We start from the raw sequence: 21,845 nt of genomic DNA on the forward strand, positions 1-21,845 counted from the left end.
GGTAGTGTTGTAGTGTAGGGAGCGGACTGGGGGAAGGGTGAGGGTCGTGCAGGGGACAGTGTTTTAGGGTTTAGGGTAGTGGTGTGGTGTTTGTGTAGTGTAGGGTAATGTTTTAGGGTTTACGGTAGTGTTGGGGGTCGTGCAGGGGAGTCTTTGGGAGGAGGGACAGGACTGGGGGTTGGGGAGGGTTGTGCAGGGGGTAGTGTTTTAGGGTTAAGGGTAGTGTAGTGGTGTTTGAGTAATGTAGGGTAGTCCCTTAGGGATTAGGGTAGTGTCAAGTGGGTAGTGCAAGGAAGTGTTTGCGTGTAGGGGCAGGACTGTGGGGCACAGGGTAGGGTCGTGCTGGGGGTAGTGTTTGAGGGATTAGAGTAGTGTTGTGAAGTTTGTGTTGTGTAGGGTAGTGTATTTGCATTAAGTATTTAGCCTAGTGTTGGGGTGTTTATTTTTATTTTCATTTAAACATTTTATTAAGTTTTTAAGTGTTTGGGTGTTCATAAAAAGAAAAAATGCGATGTTAAACCATGCGGTGTATTTCAATCTGATGTAATGGCACTTTTAATGCATTTGCAAAGAAATGCAAACTAATGGTACCCTCAATTATAAATTGCGTAGTAACTGTACATGCAAACTAAAAACAACGTTGTTAAAGTATACTTTGTTTTGGTTCGTGTTGTATCGACATACATTCACCTGAACACCAAAACCTGAAACCTGATATGGGACAGCTCATGCTTAGCTCCTGGCCTTCCTCAGCGCTGCCTGGTCCTCACAGCTGCAGCAACAACATCACCGTCTTCACTCTTCAACCTCCTGTCATCGGTGGGCCTTGTGTTTCCGTGCCTCCTGGTCCCTTCTGAGTGGCATAGACTCTGTTGCCTCTAATTGCAGGTTCTCTTCTTCAAAAAATCAACTCTTGAATTCCACTGGACTCCTTCACAGGCCTCCCCAAAGGTATCATCTTCGGAGTCTTCCATTTTTGTCTAAGGCAGGTTCCATTGTCACATCACCCCCTATGCTTCCCTGGTGCAAGTAACCTGGTTCCCGAGGCATCTCCAACCTCCAGTCTTACAAAGGATCTCTCCGGGGTCCTCTGGGAAGGGTCCTTCTACTTAAAAATTGCAACTGCAACTTCTCCGTTGACTTCCATTGGGCACGCAGCTGTGTTTCAACTTTGCACTGCCACCGGGGGTTCCTGGGCACTTACCTTGGGTGGTTCCTTGGGTCCCTAGCAACTCTGAGACTTCTGATCCAAGTTCTGTTACGCTTTGTAGTTTGCATTCCACTTTCTTAGTTCATGGTTTGGTCTCCCCATGGAGACCAGTGTATATTTGTGCTACTTACCTGATTATTTTGAAGGATTCTTGTGTGTCATTGTAAGTGACATCACAGTGTGTGACATCGCACGTGACCTCACAGGAAGTGATATCACACAAAATTACATCAGATTCTATGACCTCACATATGTTAAGCAGGTCTATCATGAGTACATGTGAGCGCATTACAGTATTTAAAAAATAAGATTTTGCGTCGGAGCTGAGTCAAAAAAAGTGATGCAACACTGGCGCAAGATCTAGGCCTCCACTTAGACATTTATTTATTCATACTCTGCCAGAAAGAAATCGACAACAAGGATAAATGTGGCAGTACATATGTTATGCTTAATTGGTTGCAAAAACTGCATTTTAAAATATCTTATGGGGCTAAGTGACCTGCTGCAGAGATTTTTATGTATCCAGTAAATCAGAGGAAATAATGGTAAAATAATTCTGGAGGTTAATGCACTTGCTGGAGAGACATGGATTTTGTCTAGTCCCAGTTTTGAATCAGAGTAGCATAAAGGGTTAATATGTCTCCCACAAAGCACATCATGTGAGACACAGATGACAGATTTTTATTTTATGTAGCTGGGTAAGTGGGTTACTGCATTTAACAGAGATCCTTTAAGTGCTTGCTTTTCATACATAGTAATCTTTCGAATATAGCACTGTAACCTATGAAGTAAAGCACACGTGACTCCTACACCTTGTAACCCTCACTATCATATGTAACACATCCTGTAAAATGACTTACACACACGTTTTATTGTCAAAGTATAATGTGTATGAGTGATGTAAAGCGCTACGACACCCGGGATGGGGTTGAGTAGCGCTCTAAAATAAATAAGACAATATAGTGGTATTTCAATTATTTGTGTAAGTATTAGGACAGACTAACACATCTATCACAACGTAACCCAAGATGTGTGCTTAGAGTATGACTAATGCTAATTTGTTCTCATGTTCCAGGGTGAGTTTCAACTGCTTAAAATAAACATTTAAGCAAAACAGTAGCCTTTGAGTGACTGAATTGCACAGCTACGGTCAGGTGGGGCTTGGGAAGGGCAGGATGCAGACAGCAATAAACAAACTACTTCTCTCCCTTTGTCCTGAAGTGCAGACTGAAGGCAGCCAGCGTGGCGGGAACGAGGTGTGAAATTATTCCTGAAGCTTTGCAGCACACAAAAGGGAAAGTCACAGGTCAAGTACAGGGCCATTGGCACGTTAAAGCACTAGTGATTTTACGTGTCAAAGGCCCTGCAACTAATAGAAGGGAGAGGGGAAGTTCTTTCGTCCCCTCGTCCCCCCATCCCGTGTCCCCCCCACTAGAAAATCTGGGGGGATATGTCCCCCGCGTCCCCCACACTTCCTACGCCCATGCCTACTGCTCTAAATAGCAGACTACAGCTCCCCAAGAATAGGTCCTACAAAATGACCTCGTTTAATATTTGAGGATGATCTGGTATTCGTTGATTTTACACTTGTTAGGCTCTTAAAAGTTTAAATTGCATCCTCATCTATTCAGAAAGTACTATATGACAATAAACTGACAGAGCCTTCGTGCATAGGTTTATCTGAATGTGTGCACATATTTCTGTGTTTTTATGTTGTGTCTGATGGGGTCTAAATGACGTGTTTGGGTTTGGTTCTGGTTTATTTTATCCTACATTACTGTCCATTGAAAACGACACGAACCTAACCTTTTTTTTCATGAAATACAAAGTGAACTTTCAATGTAAACTCTGACTCCACATGAATGCAGAGAAGTATGGTGATAGTAAAAAACGCATTCGTGTGAAGAACAACTATTTGTCGCTACGTTATTTAGGCTTGAGACTAACATTTATTCACAAGTGTGCTGGCCACCGTCTGAATAAAGAATTGCATCTGGTAGCCGATGAGCCGATACTTAGAAGGCGAGCAGAGCCAACGGGTTTCATATTTACTGCCTTTTGCCTGTGCGCATCTGAGCCATCGTGAACTGAAGTAACATGTTGTTTACTATAAAACACGTGCTCGAAAAGTGAGAAGGCGTCCGGTAAATGAGTGCACGCGTTCACGTTATGTGGACTCTTGGCTGCTGGGTGCTTGAATCCTTTATGAAGGTTCCTCGCTCAATTAGGTTTCCTTGCTTCAAGCGAACCACAAGTGTCGAACAACTAATGTAATTCTTATTGTATAGCTCTTACTACCCCTAACGAGGCGTCGAACCACTCGAATATATCTTTATCGACCAAATTATTTTTTAGCTTGTAGAAATTACAGCTCTATTTTATTTTACAGGTAAACGATCCAGATGCAGCCACGTGGATAGTAAGTATGATATGGGGACCGCGGTAAGAGTGAACATAAACAGCTGACCGTCACATTGTTAGAAAAAAATGTTTTTATTTTAGCCAGGTCTTATAGGTCTTTTATGTACGACCTTCTTTGCTATACCCTCAGTACAAACCATCTTCCCTGCATCCGGCTCCTATTTTAAATAATTTGTCCAACCATACGTAATTATATGCTCTGACACGCATGGCCTACCATGGAAAAAGTGTGAAATACATTTGTATCTCCTACAGGTGACACTTTCTGGTATCTTCCACAAGATGGGGCCATTGCATCATTATATGAATGGAGGGAGTTTACATTGAAAGAAAATACTTCGCGCAATAAGAACAACCACACCAAATATTTGCACTTAGCATAAAAGGTCACTTTATTAGGCCAGGCAACATAAATTAGAATCTTGCTACAATAAACATTTATTGGAACAAATACCCCATTGTCATTACTCTTTGAAACTTTATGCAATCCAACCAATGTTCCCCACAAGACTTCTAAACAGAAATACCCCATGAAATGCACAATCCAAATCAACCTTTCCCAACCCCCCTCCCCCACCCCAGAGGGAAGGATAAGCCCGCTCCAGACCATCCAACCCCCAAGAAAAAACGCCCCCAAAGGAAAATCAGCGAACCAGGAAAAATGCTACCTGACCTAACGTGGCTTTTTACATTTTTTTTTTTATATATATAGGGAGGGTGAGTGGGTCACAAAAACGACATCCTCCCAATCTCCTCACACAAAAATCACTGTTTCCTCTAACCACCTCCCGCTTTGCTCGCACCAATAAGCCCTGCCCCTCGCCTGCCTAGAGCCCTCATGCACTGTGTGGACTGTTCCACAGCGCAAAACTCCTCCGGGGGACAGCGGCTCTTGCCGCGATCCCCCTGGGACCCCATTGCGCAATAAGAACAACCACACCAAATATTTGCACTTAGCATAAAAGGTCCCTTTATTAGGCCATAATAAATTAGAATCTTGCTACAATAAACATTTATTGGAACAAATACCCCATTGTCATTACTCTTTGAAACTTTTTGCAATCCAACCAATGTTCCCCACAAGACTTCTAAACAGAAATACCCCATGAAATGCACAATCCAAATCAACCTTTCCCAACCCCACTCCCCCAACCCAGAGGGAAGGATAAGCCCACTCCAGACCATTCAACCCCGAAGAAAAAACGCCACCCAGGAAAACCAGAGAGTTTTCCTGGTCTCCCCCCCCTTAACAGAAATAGTTTGCTGCCACAAACCTCAGTGGATTTTAAATGAACACCAAAGATTCTCACACCAAAAATCCATAATAGATCTCTTAACTCCATTAAATAGTATGCCTGGCCCATTTGCGACAAGTGCACCCCGTCTTCCCTGAAAAGATGATATTCCGCACCTGTGATATTATCATGAGCTAAAAACTTTATACCCAGTGCAGAACAAAAGATTTTCATTTCCTGATTGAGTTTCCTGCGAGCTCTTTCCATCGCCGTGTGGTTGCGAGCTCCCCTCCAATGGTGCCTGTAAATAAATTCAGTCCAAACCAGAGTTGTACCTACCTTGTTATTCTTGAGCACCGCGAAGTCCAATTTCATTTTCTTCAACAGTGATAAACCAGACAATGCCACAAGATCATTTTCCCCTAAATGAATTATTAATAAATCAGAGAAACCTCCAGCAGAAGACAGCTCAGAGAGCAAAGGAAATAAATCATCCCACTTCATCCCCCCCTTTCCCCTGCATAAAACTTCATGTCTCTTGCTAGGCAAACCAAGTGCTCGACCATAAATCTGCTGTTGGGCGAAGCTGGCTTACCATTTTACAAACAAATGGCCCACTATCCGTGTCCGCCTCTTTGATGATACTGAACTTTTAACACGACCTAGGCGAGCAAAAAACCCAAATTAGTCCACATAGTAAATAACATCTCATTTCCTTACATAACGTGTGCAGCAATCAGATTTCCATCTCCCAATCTTTTTAATGTCATCCAAACCCCAACCCAATCTGTACGCCTCAGTCGCTGCCCCTATCCGAAAAGAGTGGGTCCCAAAAAGGGCTGGGTTTTTTCCCAACAATGACAAAGTTTACATAAAACTGCCAATAGTTGTCCACTAGTAATTTTGCTCCCATTCTTGCGAATGAATATGTCCCCACGTTGCAGGCCTAATGAAACAAAAAATTACTCCCATTCCTTTACTGGACAACAATCCTGAACTCCACTACCTTTTAAGAAGATACAAGTGCCTTTACCCAGCTGATCGGTTTTTGACTTCCTCAACAAAATCCTAACCTTCCCACCTTGCACTTGAATATCCTCTACCTGCATACCCTTCTGATACCGCAACCCTAACAACTCGGAAACTCTATAAGTGAAACCTCCCACAAATCATAACAGCACACTGTTAATTGCTTTAAAATGTGTTGCAAAATGTGGAAAGTGATTGGCTTGCGTAACTCAGAAGAAAAAGAACGTTCCCTCCCCAGACCCTTCAACATACGCCTTAATAAAACATCCCCGTAAACTCCTGACCCCACCACAACTGACTATAAAACAAAATACCGGCCAATTTTCCTGAGAGTGTTGAATGAGATAAACCAAAATTGACCAAATTCAAAACAAACCGTAACATAACCTTTCTGATACCCTCTGTAGAAAAATCCAATTTGTGTAACTTAACATAACTTAAAAACTCCATCCAGGCCTGACGATAACTGCGTCTTGTAGAAGGGGCTATAGATTTTTCCACCAGATCAACGATTCTCATTCCCCCAGCGCCCAGATGTCTTTCGGGATAGAAGTTTTGCAGCAATCTGCCCCCGGCGCCAAACTGCGAAATTTCTGCCAATTGAATCGAGACAGAGCATCCGCAATTGAGTTATTAACACCTGGAATGTGTCTCGCTCGAAACACAATGTTTAATCTGAGACTCTGCAGCATGAAAACACGCAACAAGTGTAATACACGCACATCTTTTGCATTTTGCTTGTTAATTAGCTGCACAACGGCCCTATTGTCAGTATGAAAAAGAGCGCTCCTGTCCTTAAACTCCTCCCCCCAAACTAAAACAGCCACAATGAGAGGAAACAATTCAAGAAAGGCTATGCTTCGGCCCTGTTGTAGCCAATGTGGAGGCCATTTTTCCGCACACCAACGACCCTCCCAAAAAATGCCAAAGCCATGTGCACCAGAAGCGTCTGAAAAAAATTGAAAATGCCAGATGGTATCATCCTTCCCAAAATATAGAGAGACTCCATGAAAATCCCTCAAAAATTGCAGCCAAATTAGTAAATCCTCCTCAATCTGCTTGGTGAGCCTAATCCTGTGATGAGGAAGAAATGCCCCAGACATCGCCATCCCCAAACGTCTACAAAAAGTCCTGCCAGCACGCACCACGCGGCAAGCGAAATTCAAGTTTCCCAATAGATGCTGAACCTGTCTGAATGAATGAATGAATGAAGGGAGTCTTTTATCGCTCAACTTAGCCCAAGGGCATCAAGGCGCTGAAGCAGGTCAAATGAGTTGTAGTGAACCAGAGTGGGCTATTACCAATAGACTTCAGAGAAAAGCCAGGTTTTTAAAGCCTTGTGGAAAAGAGTAAGCGACGGTTGCCCCAGGAGTTCGGGGGGGAGAGAATTCCATAACCTGGGTACAACCAAGGAAAATGCTCTACCTCCCCATGTCACTCTAACGAACCTTGCCACTTCAAGAAGATTTTTGTTGGAAGAGCGAAGGGATCGACTAGGTGAGATGGGGTGAACCAGAGACCTGATCCCCTCAGGGCCTGTACCGTGAAGGGCCCCATGGGCAGGACAGAGATTCTTAAACGAGATCCTGGACTGAATAGGTAGCCAATGTAGGCTTCTCCGGGCTGACGAGGCCGAGCCAAGTCTGGGAAGGTTAAGAACTATCTTCGCCGCCGCATTCTGGACCATTTGCAGACGGTGGATAAGGCTCTTGTTTATGCCCACATACAGGGCGTTGCAATAGTCCAGTCTTGAGGAGACTAATGCCACGGTAGCCTGTTTCCGGGCATCGGGGCAAAGATAATGGGCCATCCTTCTGAGAATCCTAATGATACCACAGCAGGTGGAGACAGTCCTGCTGACCTGATGGTCAAAGGAAAGCGAAGTGTCCATTAGCACCCCAAGGTTCTTGGCAAACTGACGGGGAGGAGGACAGTCCCCAAGTGAGGGCGGCCACCAGACCTTTGACCAAATTTCCTGGCAACCTCCAAAGATCAGCACCTCCGTTTTCTCCCGGTTTAATTTCAGGAAGTTCTGTATCATCCATCGAGACACAGCCTCCATGCAGTTCCTGAAATTCCGGGCAGAGTCCTTCACGGACTGCGTAAGAGAGACCATAATTTGGGTGTCATCAGCATAAGATAGCACATCCAGCCCGAAAGATCTAACTACCCTGGCAAGTGGGGCCACATATATGTTAAACAGGGTAGGGCTCAGTGAGGAGCCCTGAGGGACCCCACAATGCACAAGCTTAGGGGCGGATAGAAACTGGCCCAGCTTCACTCTCTGTTCCCTATCATTGAGGAAGGAATCTAGAAGGCTCAGTGCAGGACCTCCGACCCCTAACTCCCTAAGACGGGCGACCAGAATGGAAGGAGACAGGGTATCAAAGGCCGCTGTCAGGTCTAGCAGGACCAGAATAGTGGTATGGCCCTTATCGACCTGGGAGCGGATGTTATTAACAACTATAGTAAGGGCGGATTCGGTACTGTGAGATCTCCTAAAGCCATGCTGAGAGACATCCAGGAGGGCAGAATCCCTAAGGAAAGAACTCAGATGCTGATTAAGATGGAATTCCAGTATCTTTGCAGGGGCAGGAAGAAGTGAGATGGGGCGGATGTTTTTCAAAACCCCCAGATCCAAAGTGGGCTTCTTCAAAAGAGGTTTAACCACCGCCATCTTCCATAGCGAGGGAAAAACTCCCTCCGTGATTACACAGTTCATGACCTTCATAAGAGGGGGAATAACTACTTCCCGACAAGCTTTCAAGACTCTAAGCGGGCATGGATCTAAAGGAGACCCCGATTTGATGTTGTCCAGGAGCTGGTTCATCAGCTCAGGAGTAAGGAGGGGGAAGGACGAGAGACTCGGAGAAGGTCCGCCGGACACACTCCCGGCTGAGGAGGGAAAGGGAATGGAGGAGGGTCCCAAACCAAGATTCAAGGTTTCAAGAGTGCCATGGATATCCACGATCTTAGAGTGGAAAAAGACCGAGATGCTGTCACACAACTCCTGGGATTCCACTATAGGGTCAGCTACTAAGGGAGAGGATAGGGAATCTATGATTTTAAAAAGCTCTCTGGGAGAATTGAGGGAAGCAGTGATCTTAGTATAATAGGCCTTTTTTTCCCCCATAATGGCTAGCTTGTATTCTTTTAGACAAAGTTTATGTTGTTCCCTCTCCAAGGGATTCAACTGAGTCGGCCAGAGCCTCTCCTGTTTGCGACACCCTTGTCTCAGCAGCCTAAGTCTGTCAAAAAACCAGGGAGCCGAGGGACTGTTTCTCGCAGAGTAATGCAGTTTAGGGGGCGGCCATGGTGTCCAGGGCCCCTGAAATTGTACTCGTGAGTTCGAGGACAGCAGAATTAACATCCTGCAGTTCAACAGGCATCAAGTTATTCAAGTAGGGAGCAAGAACTTCATTATTGATTGCATTAAAGTTCCTTCTAAGTTCCCATTTCCTGGTGTCTTAGGACGGTGGGGCTGCGTCCTGATCAGAAAATTCTTATGGGACGGCGAGTGGGCGAACCAGGCTAGTGGGACCGGAGGTCCCACCTTCAACCTAAGGTGGTTGGTAAAGACTCCGTCGAGTGTGTGAACAGCCAGATGGGTTGGGCCAGTCACCAGCTGCGTCAAACCACAGGAATCCAGAGTTTCCAGAAGTGTCAGGGTATCTCTTGATCCCATATCTTCGAGGTGAAAGTTAAAGTCACCAAGAAGAGTAATATTGGGCCTCTCAATAAATGGCTCTAGCAGCTTGATCAGGTCCTGGCTAAAAGCGGATCTAGGGCCCAGCTGCCTATAGAACAAAAGGCCAGAGAAAGAAACGGAGGGAGTGGAATTGATAGAAAAATACATGGCCTGAAAGGAATCAGAGGGGGTGGAAAGAAGTTCAGTGCGGCATGTAAGAGAATCCTTGTATAAGATTCCTATTCCTCCTCGACGGCCTATTCTATCCATCCTGGCCAGGGTATAACCCAAGGAGATAGCGTCCACCAAATCCGGTTCCAAGGCATCAGATGCCCAGGTCTGAGCTGAATCTTTTCCTTGCCAATGATCTCCAATAAAAAGGACCTAATCTCCCTTACCTTAGACGCTGGCAACCTAGCCATCATAAGTTCTGTGTCAATTTCAATCTCTAAGAATGTAAGTTTGGTACCTGGACCCTCAGTTTTCCCCGGAGCCAACGGAACGTCAAGCTCCTCAGCCAAATTCTGAAAAATGTTTAATCATCTGTGGCACTGATCTGACTGGGCTTTGCCAATAAACAAGAAATCATCTAAATAGTGACATACCTGTTTTGTGACCACTTTTTTTCTGAAAAACACCACTGAAGAAAATTACTGAACATTTCGAAAAGTGCACATGACACCGAACAACCCATTGGGAGGATTCTGTCTATGTAAAAAGAATCCTTGAAAAACATGCCCAACAACTCAAAATCCGACGGGTGAATAAGCAGTAAACGAAACGCTGACTGGATATCATATTTAGCAAGTTCCGCACCACTCCCAGCTATGCGTACCATTCTCAGTGAATCATCAACAGATGTATATGACACATTGGAGACTGTCGGAGAAATTAAGTTATTAAGAGGCTGGCCCTCCGGCCACGATAAGTGATGGACTAGTCTAAATTCAACTGCCAATTTTTTGGGAACCAAACCCACCGGAGATATCATCAAATTCTTCAAAGGACAGTGCTTAAATGGGCCTTCTATCCTGCCCTCCTGTATCTCCAAATCCAATTTCTTCTGAACCACTTGAGGCAACTCCTCAGCCGATTTCAAAATGTCGGACCATCTATTATAACGGGGACCCTGGTAACCTATCTTAAAACTCTCCTTAAAAACCCAATAGAGTTTTGAAGCAGATTCCGCATCAGGATACCCCTCCAACCACTGTGTCATGACCGATAGCTTAATTGGCATATGAGCCCTTTGGGATAAACTGCGGAAAAGCTCCCCTACCTCGTGGTGACCTTCCTTGATCCCCAAACTTTTAGTTGGCAAAACACTGTATGATGGCATGTTTCCCACCACACTGTGAACATTCATGCTTAAACCTGCAAAATTGCCTGATGCTGGAACCTCGATTAAAGTTCCAACAAGATCCCATTACTGATAGTTGTCCTCTACCCAAAACACCCGCCCCAAATTGGGCAGGGCGAGGCAGAAAGGGCCGATAAGTAATTGGGAGCCCGCTTGCAGTATGCGTTGTCGCGGGCGTTTGAGTTGAGGACATCCACTGAAGTCACAGTTCCTGATCGACATCCCCCCCAAGGCTTATCATGAAAGAGACTTACTCTAGTCCTAAACTCCTCATCATAGTTGAGCCATGCAAACACCCGGACTGTAAGTGTGCTTTGCGTATGATATCAATGTACTTAAACATTACCACAGCCCTGTCCTGATGTTTTTCACAATAGACGCTTGCATAGATTAAAAATGCTGCCGTCCAATTTTCAATATTTTTTGGAACCCTGGGACGCCTCGAAAGCTCCCACTCCTCTTCCTTGGACCCCTCCTTCGCTTGAATATCCCTATGAAGGAGCTTGAAGTCGTCAACAAATTATGGTCCCAGATTCTCTTCTTAGTTTTCTCAGCCAAATGCATTCCTAGGGGCATGGACAAACCCATGTAAGGTAATTTTTTATGTATGGGGTGCACTTCACCTGAAACTTGCCCAGATGAGGATTCAGACCCATCCAAAACCTGTTTTTCGGTGATTGTCGCCTTATTTGACTCGACAGCACCTGAACCCACACTCACCTGTTCTGCAGATTTACCAACCGTCTCCCCGCCCCGAAACCCGAACCTTCCTTCACTGAGACATCACCCACCCCCACTGAACGTACACTGGGTTTTTCTGTCAAAGTTTGCGGCCACGAAGACCACCACTGAGGCCTACCTGATGACAATTGAGTAGCCCGCTTCTGGAACTCCTTTGGATCCTCTCGCCGTTGTTGCCCCTGAACCCATTCCTGCTCCGCTGTCTTGTCTGCTCGTGACCTCTGAAAAATGCTAGCAACAACAGTTGACCCGACCTGACCCCTTTTTTGACACCACTTGTTCTTGACCCATGTCTCTTGAATCAAAGATCATATCATCAAATAGAAAACCTTCATGTATATTTTAATCCCCCAAAACTTGACCAGCATATTCATCAGGTATGACCAAATCAGTATTACTCCCACTCGGCATTTCCCTGTCTCCCACCCCGCCATCATAACAATCCCAATTGGTCACAGCAAAATCTGCCTTTGATCCGCTCTGTGAAACAACACCATTACCAACAGCCGCACCCTGCTTCGCTGTCTTGTACTTAGAAACGCCCGCTGCCTTCTGCGGAACCTTGTAAGATGAAGACTTCCAGCTGCTCGTGACAGAAGCCGCTACCAACTTACCACCATCCCGAACCTGCGTGGCACTGCCCGTTGCAGAAGATGGAGTGGCATGATCCACACAAACCCATTGCCCTCGACGTGGCCCTAATGCATAGTCAATAGAAATCTGTGAGAAACAAGGAGGAGAACAAGATTCTGGAAAAATAGCTTCAAATCCTGAAGAATAACCAGGAGCTTCAGATCGTGAAGCAGGGTCTAAATTGTGAGACAGTGAGTCAACGTCATCCACATCCTGAACCTCCTCAAACGCTTATGCTGTTAAATCAACAGCCACGGTGTTCACATTGTCTTGTAAGTATGAGTTGACATACTCCCCAGGTGGGCCCCTAGGCACCAGAGCCAAAAACACCTCAGGAACAGCTCCCTCCCCTGCAGTACCCTGCACCTGAGTAACGTTATAGTTCCGGCTATTGTGCTTTCCAGCTGACAAAATTTGCACCCCATCACTGTCATCACCACTGTCACTGGAATAATCCACCAAAACAGCAGAGCGTCCCTCAAAAGACACAGGAGGCGCAATATTAATGGAAGACATTCCTTCAAAATTAGAAATGTTTTTGAGCACCTTGCCACTGGTGTGTGCTCTTTTAAACACTGATGGAGATGCCGGCAAAACCAAATTTTCCTTCTCCCCAATGTCATAACAACCCCTCTCTCCCCCTACTTGACAGGGAACTTGATGTAGTAAGGCTTCTGGAGGCAGTACTGTTACATCCTTATCTGTTCCACTGTTATGTTCCTTTAATTTCTCTTAGAATGCTGGTAATTCTGACATGATAGAATGTGGGGTTTAGCTGTTGTCAGTCTGGAAGAACAGTTACTGGAGCAGCATCTTGGGGGTTTTACTACAAATAAACTTATGATAAATCATCCTCATTTGTGTGATTCCACTTTGTAAAAGTGGCGACGAGGGAGAACCCACCTGATTTGACCCCCGAGACATTATTATTAAAAAAAAGGTGATAACTTGGAAAAATCGATAAGAAAAGCAGCTTATTTTAAAAGCATTTGAAAGCATTTTGCATCTTGCTGAAAGAAAAGAGGTTTAACAACAAGATCAAATCGCCGCAAATGTTTTGAGCCTGCTTTCATCAAGTTGCCGTGAGTAGCTGTGGCATGTTGAATTACATATTTTTATCTTATTTTATCATCAGGGAAAGACTGTGAGCAAAGATTGGAGTTCCGGTTAATAGAAAAGTGTTTTATCGGCCGATGTAACTGAACTGTCAACTAAATTCTTCTTTAAGGATTAAATGACTCTGCATTACTTTTCTACCACCAAATAATAAAACGAACTTGAATGCTGACATCATTTAAAAATCGATGTAATTGAAAAAATTTGACTGTCACACTGTGTAAATAAACTGTAGTGAGCCAGGAGAGAAACAAAATCTGCAGGCTGTTTAAAAATAAACACAGGTCAAACAGTGTAGTGGAAGAAAGAGCTTGTGCTACGGTAATCTTTGTGAAACAAAAGAAGCCTCTATTTGAATCTAAACACAGCGCGAGCAGTTATGCGCAAGGAAAGGCTCGTCGAGCATTCTAAAATAAACAAAGGCTAATGATTAAACAGAAAGGGCATGAGTTGGAGCAGCCTTATCTATAAATTAAGTGCGAGCATATTATTATTTTCGCGCAGTTGAACCTTTATTTACACGAGCCCATGCAGTGAACACTTCGTCATCTTCAGAGGAAGCAGCTTGAGCAGCGAAGTGCATTCTGGGGCACGTCATCATCTGTCCTCCTCTACGCAAGGCACTCTGGGGCGCATTTCCAGGCAACCGGGCACAGACAATTAAAACATCGCGTTTCACACTGAATTTCATTATTTGCCATTTAAACATTGTGTTTGACAATTTAAACATGATTTGGAAGTGTGACAGCTGGGACTTTCATTTTCTTTCAACAAAGTGACAGCGGTGACTATGTTTATTATTTTATTATTGTTTTGCCAATGTACTTTGACAAAAGACATTTTTCTTATGTTAATCTAATTTACATATTTGCTACTAATTTGTCATACTATTTAGTTATTGTATTTCACTTGTTAATAATTTTGTGTTCAAGGTGAATTATGAAGACAAATACCATTTTGGCTCCCCCCAAATTTTTACAAGATCCTGGTGTTCTCCCTATGATATGGGAGGATTGGCAAGAATCCTTTGAAACATATTTGGAAGCCATTGGTGAGGCAGTTTTTCTTCCATCACGCAAATTAGCTTTGTTGAAACATAGTCTTGGTGTTGAAGGAAGAAAAGTGTTAAAGACGTTACCTAATCGTGCTTCCAATACTATTGTTACTTCTTTAAAAGTTACTCAGGGTGAGGGTGAAGATGTTAGTGATGAGGAGGTTGTGTTTGATAGTTCAAAAATTGAACAATTTATGTCAGATGAATATCTTGATGCGTTAAAAGCATTAGAGGAACATTTTGGAAAAAAACAAGCATTGTTGTTGAGAGACATAAGTTTCTTTTCAAGAGCTCAACTAGCTGGTGAAACAGTAGAACAATATGTATCTGCTTTAAGAAGATTGGCTGCCACATGTAAATTCAGAGAATTGCATGAAGAAATTATAAGGGATCAATTTATCAACAGAACTAATAATGCAAAAATTCAAGAGAAGTTGCTAGATTTAAAGGATCCATCTCTTCAAAAAACTATTAGTATAGCTAGAAGAGTAGAAAACAATTCTCGTTATGTTAAGGAATTAAGTAGTGAACATAACAAGAGTCATATTGATGTAAATAGCAAAGATCGAAGTGATGTATGTGCCGTTGTTAGCAACAAACCGAAATACTTTGACAACAAATATACTGCCAAGCGAGATAATGTCAAATTCGAACCTTTCTTATAAATAACAAGAATATGGTTCCTCCAAGCACACCATTTGTTAACAAAACACAAAGTTTTAACAAACGTATTTGTTTCAGGTGTGGTAATTCCAGACATGTTGCTGAGAATTCTTTGTGTCCTGCATCAAATGTCACTTTTTTCAAGTGTAACAAAACTGTACATCTGAAAGAAACAGGTTAGTATTAGATTCCTTACCTTAGAATATCCCCAGGCGTCAGTCTGGATCCGGAAACTTTTGCGTAGCAGTACCCCTGCGCGTCGGTAGGCGTCGTCTGCAGGCGTCCCCTGCGGCTCCACGTCGTCGGCGTCGTGCGCCGTGATGACGTCGCTGGAGTATATAGACGCCGCCTCCGCGCGCTGACGTCAGTTCTTCTTTTTTCCGCGCCAGTTAGCGCAGATCTGAAGAGCAGTACTCCTGTCTTTTGACCTAGTTTTGTTAACTTTAACTCTTCTTCAAGGTGCCGGTAGGATGCCCGGGTTTAAGAGTTGCGACGGGTGCGACCGAATGATGTCGGTCACCGACCACCATCGACTCTGCCTCCGGTGTCTGGGCGCGGACCACGACGTCGAGTCTTGCGTCGACTGCCGGGCCTTGACAGGTAAAGCTAGACGGGAGCGGTCCCGCAAGCTGCTCGAACTCCCAGTGTCGGCCCCGCGTCGAGAGCGGTCCCGGTCCGGTCGGAGGTCGAGGGAGCGGTCGAGGGAGCGATCGCGGAGCCGCCATGAGCGCTCCGGGAGTCGCCACCATTCCTCCGGTTATTCAGGTAAGCGTCACAAGAGGTCGGGGCGTCATCATCGTACCCCCGACTCCCCCCGACGCCCGCGTGATGCGGCCGGGGGGTTCGGGTGGCCCCACCCCCGCGGCCCCGCGTGGGTCGCCGACGCCGTCTGCCCCATACCCGTCGGTCCCTGGGGAAGGCGCGTCGCGCGAGGAGATTGAGGCGTTCCTCATGGCTATGAGGGCGATGTCTCCTCCGGCGGGGCCTACGGCGCCTGCGGGCCCGTCGGTCCCGTCTGGGAGCCCGAGCGGTTCGGGTGCACCTGCCCCGACGCCGCCGAGTGCTCCGGCCCCGGCGCCGCCGGCGGTTCCGGCCCCGGCGCCGCTGGGCCCTTCAGGGTCATCGCCGGCTGGTCCTCCGGCCTCCCCGGCGCCGATTCCATTGGGGCAACCCGTGGTGCCGCCTCCGCGCGGCGCCGTGACTCCGCCGTCGGTTCCGGCCGGCGTCGGGTCCCCGGCGCCGCGCGGCGCCACCCCCGATCCCTCTCTAACTCCTGACGCGGAGTCGGACCGGCGTCGTCCGACGCCGAGTCCGGCGCCGTTGGGGCCCATTGGCTCCGAGGAGCCGGTTTACATCGTCGACTCGTCCTATGGCGATGAGGACAAATATGGAGAGGGTTGGGAGGGGTCTGAGGACCCTTTGTTACGAGCCTGCCAGTATGACGTGGACTGGGTAGGTGACTTAGGTGAGGCCAGTGGTCTGGACGAGTCGCCCAACCCTGGGTTTGTCTCGCCTTCCCCTGTGGCGTCGGAGGCGGGGGCTGCCTATTCGGTGGTCCTGATGAGGGCTGCCAAGGCTTTGCGCCTTGAGCTCCCCGTCGCTAAGGTGAAACCTAACATCCTCACCGAAGTATTTAAGCCGCAGTCGTGCCCACAGGAGCCTCTGCTGCCATTTAATGAGGCCCTGACGGATGTCCTTTTGGGCACCTGGTCCAGGCCCGCTTCCGGTGCACCGGTTGACCGGAACGTTGCCAGGCGTCACCGTCCGTGTTCGGACGACCCTGCCTTCCTTTCCACCCATCCCTCCCCGGAGAGTCTGGTGATCCAGGCCTCCACTTCCCAGTTCGCATTCCCGTCGGCTCCGCCCGATCGGGAATCGAAGCGATATGACCAATTTGGCAAGAAGGTCTTTTCGTCTTTGAGTGCTGGACTGCGGTCTTGTAATACCGCATGCCTCTTGGGCCGCTACACCCACTCTCTGTGGGACACGGTCGCGGAGTGTCTGCCGCAGTGCCCGCAGGAGGTGCGGGACAAGCTCAACCAGGCCTTGGTTGAAGGCCGGGACGCGGCGAGGTATTCGATTAGGTGTGGTCTTGACACGACCGACTCGCTGGGACGTGCTATGTCCACAACGGTGGCGATTCGTCGCCATGCTTGGCTGAGATCCGCCAACTTCTCGCCGGATGTCCAGACTGCCCTCATGGACATGCCTTTCGATGGCAGTCGCCTGTTCGGTGACAAGGCGGACAACGCGCTTGAGCGCTTCAAGGACTCCAGGCTCACGGCCAAGTCCTTGGGTCTTTCGACCCAGCGCCTGCAGCAGGGTTCGTTTCGCCCCTTTCGTGGCCAAGGAAGGGGCGGTCCCACGCGTGCTGCCAGCCACGCGCCGCAGAACGCTCCCCAGCGCGGTGGCGGCCGTGGTTTCCGCCGTGGTGGCGGTAGAGGGCAGCGGCGAGGTCAGTCCACACCTCCCCCCGCTGCAGCCTCCAAATCTTCCTAGTCCGAGCTTTCGGGCCCATGTGACGCCAGTGGGTGGCAGGGTTCGTCATCACCACTCCCACTGGCGCACGATAACATCGGACAGGTGGGTGCTGCAGCTCGTCCGAAGGGGCTACTCCCTCCCCTTCGAGTCCACTCCTCCAGCCATGCCACCGCAGAACCACCGTGTGTCGGGGGACCACTTGACACTTCTGCAGGAGGAAGTTACGGCCCTCTTGGCCAAGGGGGCCATCGAGCGCGTTCCTGGGCCAGAAGTAGGGTGTGGTTGCTACTCCCACTACTTTCTGGTGCCCAAGAAGGACAAAGGGGGCCTTCGTCCTATCTTGGACCTACGGGACGTCAACGGCTTCCTCCGGAAGGAGAAGTTCAAGATGTTGACTTTGGCTCAGGTCTTGGCTGCTCTAGACCCACAAGACTGGATGGTAGCGTTGGACTTGCAGGATGCGTATTTTCACATCCCCGTCCTGCCGGCCCACCGGCGTTACCCTAGGTTCACGGTAGGCCACGAGCACTTTCAGTTTATCGTGCTCCCATTCGGCCTTACCAGCGCCCCACGGGTGTTCACGAAAGTGATGGCGGTGGTCGCAGCTCATCTGCGCCGGTTAGGGGTTTCAGTCTTCCCCTACCTCGACGACTGGTTGTTGAAGGCGGGCTCGCCCCAAACAGTCGTCCACCACCTTCAGATGACGGCAGACCTCCTGCACGAGCTGGGGTTTTCCATCAATGTGCCGAAATCACACCTGTGTCCCTCTCAAAAGCTCCTTTTCATCGGAGCGGTTCTCGACTCGGCGCAGTTTCGGGTTTATCCTCCGGAACGGCGGGTCCGGGATATTCAGGCTCTGATTCCCATCTTTCAGCCGTTGTCCCGGATTTCGGTCAGGTTGACGCTGCGGCTTCTGGGGCTGATGGCCTCCTGCATCCTTCTGGTGCATCACGCCAGGTGGCGGATGCGGGCTCTGCAGTGGGACCTGAAGTTTCAGTGGGCCCAGCATCAGGGCAACCTGTCCGACCATGTCCTGATCTCGGAGGGCACTGCGAGACAGTTGCAGTGGTGGCTTACGGACCGCGATTGGGTCAGAGGCAGATCCCTCTCCCTTCCCCAACCGGAGCACGTGGTTGTGACGGACGCGTCCCTCCAGGGCTGGGGTGGCCACTTGGGAGAGGCGGAGATCAGAGGCATCTGGTCTCCGGCGGAGTCCCGGCTCCATATCAACATGTTGAAGCTGCGGGCGATTCGCCTAGCACTGAAGGCATTCCTCCCCTTTGTCAACGGGAGTGTAGTGCAGGTGTTCACGGACCACACCACCGCCATGTGGTACTGCAACAAACAGGGCGGTGTGGGGTCGTGGACCCTTTGCCAGGAGGCTCTGCGCCTCTGGCAATGGCTGGAACGTCAGGGCGTGACTCTGACGGTTCAACACCTGGCAGGTTCTCTGAACGCCAGGGCGGACGAACTCAGCCGTCGGTGCTCGGTGGATCACGAATGGCGTCTGAACTCGGACGTGGCGAACGGCCTCTTTCAGCAATGGGGAGAGCCTTGGTTAGATCTATTCGCCACAGAAGAGAACGCGCAATGTCATCAGTTCTGCGCGTTGGAGTTTCCAAGACGGCACTCGCTCGGCGACGCCTTTCGGCGCGAGTGGAGCTGCGGTCTGTTGTACGCCTTTCCGCCTATACCACTTCTGCCCAGAGTGCTGAAGAAGATCAGGCGCGACCGGGCCCAAGTTATCCTTGTGGCTCCGGACTGGGCTCGAAGATACTGGTATCCCGAGCTACTCAGCATGTCAGTCGGTCCCTCGATCCGCCTGCCCCTTCAGGAGGACCTTCTGTCGCAGCAGCAGGGGACGGTCCTCCACCCGAACCTGTCCAGCCTCCACCTCCATGCGTGGAGATTGAGCGGCGACAGTTGAGGCCATTCGACTTGCCTCCTGAAGTCTGTGATGTGATTCTGGCAGCCAGGCGTCCCTCCACAAAGTCGGTATACGCCTGCCGGTGGAAAAGATTTGTGGCATGGTGCACAGCAAAGGCTGTGGATCCCCTTTCTGCCCCTCTTTCCGAGGTTCTCCTCTTCCTTCTTTCTCTTGCCCAGCAGGGCTCTGCTCTGGGCACTATCAAGGGCTACCTTTCTGCCCTTTCCGCCTTCTTAAGGCTACCTGATCAGCCATCCTTATTCAAGTCCCCTATTGTACTGAGATTCTTGAAAGGCATCACGCACATGTATCCTCCTGTTCCGTTCGTGATGCCTCAGTGGGACTTGAACCTCGTTCTGACATTCTTGATGTGCGCTCCCTTTGAGCCGCTTCATTCCTGTCCTCTCCGTCTTCTCACTTTAAAGACGGCCTTCCTGGTTGCCATCACCTCTGCCAGGAGAGTGAGTGAGCTCCAGGCTCTTTCTGTTAAACCTCCTTTCTTGTCCGTCCATCCTGACAAGGTGGTTCTTAGGACTAGGCCTTCTTTCCTGCCCAAAGTAGTTTCTGCTTTTCACATCGGGCAGTCCATCACCTTACCCTCCTTCTTCCCGCCTCCGCATCCTTCAAAGGATGAAGAGCGGCTCCATCGTCTGGACCCAAAACGTGCGCTTTCATTTTACATGGATCGCACACGCCAGTTCCGGGTGGATGACCAACTGTTTGTTGGCTACGTGGGTGAGAAGAAGGGAAGGGCGGTACAGAAACGAACCATCTCTCGGTGGGTCGTCCTGTGCATCAAAGCATGCTACTCTTTGGCTCGGAAGGAGCCTCCTGTTGGGCTGAGGGCCCATTCCACTCGGGCCACGGCGGCTACTACTGCCCTGGGCCGGGGAGTCCCTTTGCAGGACATTTGCCAGGCGGCTACGTGGGCCTCGCTGCACACCTTTGCGAGGCACTACTGCCTGGACAGTCAAGTCCGGAGGGATGGCTTCTTTGGCCGTTCGGTCCTCCAGGACTTTCTGGTGTAGGTTTGTATTGGTTCGCAGACCCACCACCGGGGTTGGTATTGCTGGGGTATCTATTCTAAGGTAAGGAATCTAATACTAACCTGTTTCTTTCAGATGAACAAGTTACTTACCTTCGGTAACGATATATCTGTAAGAAACAGTAGTTAGTATTAGATTCCTTACCGCCCCACCCGTCCTCCCCGTTCTGCGAACTGATACCTAGGGTTAAGGTCATCCCTTTCAGGGCCCTAGTTTCAAATGGCACCAGTGTTAGTTCTCACATGGCTCTGCGTGTTCTGGCGCGGAAAAGCTGTGTGCAAAGAACTGACGTCAGCGCGCGGAGGCGGTGTCTATATACTCCAGCGACGTCATCACGGCGCACGACGCCGACGACGCGGAGCCGCAGGGGACGCCTGCAGACGACGCCTACCGACGCGCAGGGGTACTGCTACGCAAAAGTTTCCGGATCCAGACTGACGCCTGGGGATATTCTAAGGTAAGGAATCTAATACTAACTACTGTTTCTTACAGATATATCGTTACCGAAGGTAAGTAACTTGTTCATTTTGCCAAAATGTGTAGATCTGACAATCCAGGTGCGTGGAAAAATTCTGTAAATTTGGTTGATCAGTCTACTTATCAGAGTAGTGATAGTGAAGTTGAAGTTATGGCAATCTGGAATAGCGAAGTGAGCGAAATATCTGATGATATTCAACCACCCAAATGTGAAACTTATATCAACAATTGCAATATGTCCTTGTGGGCAGATTCTTGTTCACCGTATACTGTAATTGACAAGAACATGTGGGTGTCATGTGGCAAATGTGATCTTCTAGGTCCTGAAAGAAATCCTGTAGGCTATTGTGGCATCAGATTACCTGTAATTGGATGTTTCGTTGGAGATATTTTATTTAAGGGCAGATATACACAAGGAACTGTTTATGTAGTAGAAAAGGGAAGAGCTTTGTTAGATTGGAAAGAACAAAAGAATTTGGGAATAATTCTAGATCCAAATCATCCTGATCAAGTTCTTTTATCTGACGAACCCAAATGGCATGAGAAAAGTTAAAAAATATTCTGAGCAAGTTTTATTGACTCAAAGTGATGCGAAGTCCAAATGGCATAAAAAGTTTCCTGAGTTATTTAATTCCAAATTAGGATGTCTTAAAAAATTAGAACATCGCATAATCCTCAAACCTGATTGTATTCCAGTAGTTCATAAAGTACGAAATGTTTCTTTGGTGTTGAGGTCACAGTTAAAGATAGAACTGGATAGCTTG

The 21,845-nt window shown here is 47.9% G+C and overlaps 1 protein-coding gene across 2 annotated transcripts in view; it reads left to right on the plus strand.

Annotated features, from left to right (window-relative positions):
- TMEM220 (transmembrane protein 220) overlaps positions 1-21,845 on the plus strand; it is a 228,875-nt gene that overhangs the window by 93,553 nt on the left and 113,477 nt on the right. The window contains exon 2 of one of the 2 annotated variants that reach the window (XM_078654733.1): positions 3,600-3,629. The exons of the other annotated variant lie outside the window; for it this stretch is intronic. Within the exon in view, the coding sequence (XP_078510859.1) occupies positions 3,600-3,629 (30 nt within the window). The remainder of the gene's footprint in view (positions 1-3,599; positions 3,630-21,845) is intronic. 2 annotated transcript variants of the gene reach the window in all.

The sequence above is a fragment of the Lissotriton helveticus genome, chromosome 7, assembly GCF_964261635.1.
Source record: "Lissotriton helveticus chromosome 7, aLisHel1.1, whole genome shotgun sequence".
Classification (NCBI taxonomy): domain Eukaryota; kingdom Metazoa; phylum Chordata; class Amphibia; order Caudata; family Salamandridae; genus Lissotriton; species Lissotriton helveticus.